Source organism: Doryrhamphus excisus, linkage group LG19 (assembly GCF_037039965.1).
Source record: "Doryrhamphus excisus strain RoL-2023G ecotype Guam linkage group LG19, RoL_Dexc_Guam_v1.1, whole genome shotgun sequence".
NCBI classification, from domain to species: Eukaryota; Metazoa; Chordata; class Actinopteri; order Syngnathiformes; family Syngnathidae; genus Doryrhamphus; species Doryrhamphus excisus.
Window position 1 is genome coordinate 14,868,082 of NC_136375.1, and position 5,084 is coordinate 14,873,165.

Here is a 5,084-nt window from a genome sequence, read left to right on the forward strand (position 1 = left end):
GAGATATAAAGTCATGTTGTAACTACAGGAAAACGTTTTTAAAGATCCACGATGGTTATTCGGCTCGTCTTTTGAGAACAAAATGCTAACATCCGGTCCAAGCTAGCGTTGCTTTGGAAGGCACCTCTTGGAGTACTGGTACTACCAAGGAAATACATCGGCTAGCCATACATCGGACTTTCACTTGGGCGCAGCTTGTCTTCATAGTAAACCTTACATCATGTTATAAACCCAACCAATGTACTTGTCTTCATAGTAAACGTTACATCATGTCACAAACCCATCCAATGTGGTGCTCTTAATTTGAAGCTGAAACGCAAACATCCGCAAACAGCAGAACAACACTTTGGGCTTTGTGCCTCCTAAATGCTAATATGCAATGCAAAGAGTCCGTCAAATGATGTCGTTAATCATCGTTAATGATTCAGAGCATGACTTCCGGTTTAGAATATTATTTTAATAAGGTTATTATAAAAACAACATTTACAAAGATTATTTAAGATGAAAGTTTAAATGTTTTGAATTTTCTTTATACAAGCAGCAAAAAACAGGGAAAGAAAGCTGTAATTTTACAAAGTCAAAATATTAGAAGAAAGAAGTTGTAAAATACAAGACAAGTGGCAATGTTATGAGAATAAACTTGTGATATTACAATTTTTACTAACATAGAGTTTAAATATATATATATTTAAGTCCTAATACTATGAAAAAGAAAGAAAGCAACATAAAATGGTTTTTGAATGTTTGGGAATGGTTACTGAGCAGAAATGGAAATGGAAAGAAAAGAGTATTTAGATAAGTAAAGTAAGGTAAAGTTAGCTTTAAAGCCCTGGCCAAAGTTATTTGGATCTACTGTCGCTATCAGTTGTCCTGTCAGAGAGAGTATGATGAACTAAGTGTCAATATTTGATTTATGACCCCATGTGACCTGTGATGCCCATGATATGATTTATGACCCCATGGGACCTGTGACCCCCTCATGACATAAATCAAATTTTGACACTTATAATACTGGTATACCAGTATACCAGTGGTATTCCAACTGGCGTACCAGTGTCCCAATGTAATTAGTTTTCTAACTCGTCAGACTGTCTACTCCCTCACACACCGTTTTGGCTTGTTTGTGTCATTTTTTGCCATTGGACCTTGAACTCTTGGACAGGCTGCCCTCTGTTCCGTAGAGTGACTGGACAACTTCGACAATATAATCAACCAAAGATACGACTCGGTATCTGTGGACAATCTTTATTGATAGAAATAATTTCCAGACCAGGGACACGGCAGATATGGGAGCTAACTGGTAAGTAAGAACTGAGTGCTGGTGAAAAATATTGATGGCAGGACATGGCTCAGTGCACTGTAAATATTTTTATTATTATTTTTATTATTATTTTATTATTATTGTTGTTGTTATTGTTATTGTTAGTATTTTTTAAATTTTTTTATTTAACTACATTCATGATTTTTATATCTAATAATAATAATAATAATACATTTTATTTCAAAGCGCCTTTCAGGACACCCAAGGTGGCTGTACAGAAGATATAAAAACACACATATATATATATATATATAATATAAAATACAAGATAAAAGAGAACAAACAATGAATAAGAACATACAATAAATAAGAGGGGGGGGGCATGTGACGCAGTTAGAGGGAGTAAGCTAGTTTGCACAGATGAGTTTTGAGTTTGAGTTTGAGGGGGTTCTGGTGATGATCCGGGCAGCAGAGTTCTGAACCAGTTGTAGTTTATGGAGGGATTTTTGAGGGAGGCCGAAGAGGAGAGTGTAATCCCCCTATAGTTGGAACACACCCTCCGGTCTCCCTTCTTGAAGACCACCACCCTGGTTTGCCGATCCAGAGGAACTGTTCCCAACTTCAATGCAATGTTGTTTATGCTGAAAATACGTATTTTCAGGATAAAAGTTGCTACCAATAAAAAGTGAAATATTATTAAAAGGACTTATGATGCTCATTTTCAGCAATTTGTATTGAGTTGTGGAGTCCTATAGAGCAGCTACACAAGATAACCCGCACAAAGCTTTCTAGATCTTCCAAACTCTGCACCTATCCCTGCAATATTTCAATCGACTTCCTGCTTCCGATCCAAACCATCGCTTTAATTTACTCCAACCCTCCATCTCCATTCTCCCAGGAGAACTTGCAACATGCCGAGGAAGGTAGACATACCGGGCAAGAAGCCTCCAATGGCGTTTCTCCTCCCGGTGGGCACCATCTTCTCCACCGTCATCTTTGGACTCATCTTCATCGCCGTGGTACCGGGGCCGACTAACATCCCCCAGGTAAAAACACTAGAATACTTTACTGAACATACATGTACAGGACGTAAAACAATATTACCACAAGTATTACCACAACATGCCCTCCTGCAGATACTCGCGGACCAGCCAGCCGCAGACATTGTAAACACCAACCAGGTAAAAACACACTAAGATACTTTATTTGTATACACGGATATACAGTAGTACTACCCGCTGCACGTTCTCACGCAGGCTACGGAGGCACGCCTGCTGGACAACGTAGCATCACAACTGAAGGTAAAAACACACCCGGGTACTTGGGGGTGCATACACAGACAGGAAGTACTGCAGTATTACCCTCGACATTGCAGAGTCTGGAAGCGCGTGTACAGGCTCAGGAAGTACTCATGTTGGACAAGCTGCACAAGCTGGAGCGGGATATTGAAGAAGCAAAACTGAAGGTAAAAAAAACAACAAAAAAAACATGGATACTTCATTTGCATACACAGAGCTGCTGGAGTAGGCTCCAGCTTGTCCTTGACCCTGACCAGAATACCAGTCATTCTTGTAACTCCAACTCTAGTAGTATTTGTGTAGTGTAGTAGCAGTGATGTAGGAGACAGAATGACCCGAGTAAGCACAGTACTAGTGGTGTACTACAGTATTACCAATAACATGTACTCCTGCAGGCACTGGAAGCACATATACTGGACAAGCTGGACAAGGACGCCATAGAAGCAAAACATCAGGTAAAAACACACCTGGATACTTCATTTGAATACATGTACAAAATACTACAGTATTGACAAATACATGTACTCAATAGGCGCTGAAAGGACGTGTGGATCAGCTGTATGAAGTAGCCGGTAAGGTCATTGAGGTGTAGTTGACCTGTGACCTACGACCTGACACGCCATGTTCATTCTGCAGGAAAACGTAAGGTAGCGTTCTCAGCATCACGCGGTGACATCAAAAAAGATGACAAGTTGGTCTTCGGCAACGTGTACGCCAACACGGGTGGCGCTTATGACAGCAGCACAGGTAGGATGTCACCTCAGGAGTCAGCACCACTGGGGGGGGGGCGCTAACAAAGGTGCGACTGTCCCTCTTACAGGTGTCTTCACAGCCCCCTGCAAGGGGGTCTACTTCTTCACCTTGACCTACCACAAAAAAGATGGGAACATAGATCTTGGCATGTATAGGAAGATGGGGGCCCTGGAGAGCAAGTGGATTATGGGGGTGATAAACTACGTCTACAACAACCACCACAGTGGCACCAGCAGCAGGATCGTAGAACTGCAGCAGGGAGAAAGCGTGTTTGTCAAGCCTTACGGCGACCATGACTTGGAGACAACTCCTAATCTGTTCGGATATACCGTTTTCAGCGGCTTCCTCATTGATCCCATGTAGAGTCGAAAGTGGGGGCATCCATCCGCCATATTATTGATACCCGGCAGGGCTGTCACAGTTGCTTTTAATAACGATATTTGATTCATTGGTTCATTGACAACAATACCATTGGAAATGATTCAGTAACTTTGTAGCCAAAAATCAGCTTTAAATGATTTTTCGGTTGAATAAATAAACAATAATGAATGGCACATCTTCATTCATTCATTCATTTTCTACCACTTTTTCCTCACAAGGGCGAAAGGCGGGGTACACCCTGGACATATAGACAAACAACCATTCACACTCACATTCATACCTATGGACAATTTGGAGTCATCAATTAACCTAGCATGTCCGGAGTACCCGAGTGAAATCAACTCCACACAGAGATGGCCGAGGGTGGAATTGAACCCTGGTCCTCCTAGCTGTGAGGTCTGCGCGCTAACCACTCAACCACCCATGGCGCAGCTTTGCCACCAGTGTTTCAGAATTGTTTGATACCAAATGATCTGTCCATGCCCAAATCCTAGATCAGGGGTCTCAAACTCAATTTACCTGGGGGCCACTGGAGCTAGGGTCTGGCCGAGACTGGGCCGCATCAGGTTTTCCAAAAAAAACCAAACACATTTATTAAAAACAGAAAAATATACAAACTTTTTCAGTGCTTTGGTTCCGATTTTCTACAATAAAAGCTCTGATAAAACATTCCACTGTTCTCAAATATCTTAATTTTTATTTTTCTGCACAAAATAAGATGAAAAATAAATAAACAAATCAAGAATAAAGAAAATCAATCAGTAATAAATATAATAATAATAATAATAATAAAACGGCAAATAATAAAAACTTAAGAAACCACATATAGTTGGTGGGTAGACAAATTATTTTTTTCAGATTAAAATGAACAAAGCATTATTAGAGCCCTGTAGACATGACAAAACACGACTATAGTCACATTTATACTCTTTTTATTTACAACATATTGCGCAACTGCAGGGTCATGCTAACTCGCAAACTAGAGAGCTAGCGACCTAAACGGTAGCCTTCAAGTTATTTCCTTTAAACTTAAATAGCCAAAAACTTACCACTTCCACACGGATAGGGAGGATAACTATTAACAGTTATTTAACCTTTAACATGAACATTAATCAAAGGTAATAATTTTTTCTGGGTACATGATACCATACAGCATCCATATCAAACTTGCGCGGGCCGCACTAACATTAAACTTTCACATCTACATCTACTATTTTGAGTGTAAAGGTGTCTATTGGGGTGTTTTATGTCTAGAGTTTATGTTAGAAAGTGTATTTAGAAGGTGGTAAACTGGTTTGATAATTTTCTTTTATGTCTACTATACCGGATAATACGAGTGCATTTATGTTAATAAATGATATATGAATAATATGATATATGAATGAATATAT

At 39.8% G+C, this 5,084-nt stretch overlaps 1 protein-coding gene across 1 annotated transcript; it reads left to right on the top strand.

The window, feature by feature from the left end:
- The first annotated feature begins 1,132 nt into the window (after window positions 1–1,132).
- LOC131106922 (uncharacterized) lies at window positions 1,133–3,866 on the top strand. Its single transcript, XM_058056470.2, has 9 exons — window positions 1,133–1,300; window positions 2,160–2,307; window positions 2,398–2,442; window positions 2,518–2,562; window positions 2,637–2,726; window positions 2,955–3,014; window positions 3,092–3,131; window positions 3,196–3,306; window positions 3,380–3,866. Exons 1-9 carry the CDS (start codon window positions 1,287–1,289, stop codon window positions 3,673–3,675), a joined length of 849 nt encoding a protein of 282 aa, XP_057912453.2. The 5' UTR covers window positions 1,133–1,286; the 3' UTR covers window positions 3,676–3,866.
- The last annotated feature ends 1,218 nt before the right edge of the window (window positions 3,867–5,084 follow it).

Bases quoted from the DNA above. Each gene is read 5' to 3' on its own strand.
- LOC131106922 (XM_058056470.2), top strand. The intron at 2,308-2,397 runs GTAAAAACACTA...GCCCTCCTGCAG, and splicing joins GGCCGACTAACATCCCCCAG to ATACTCGCGGACCAGCCAGC. The intron at 3,307-3,379 runs GTAGGATGTCAC...TCCCTCTTACAG, and splicing joins CGCTTATGACAGCAGCACAG to GTGTCTTCACAGCCCCCTGC.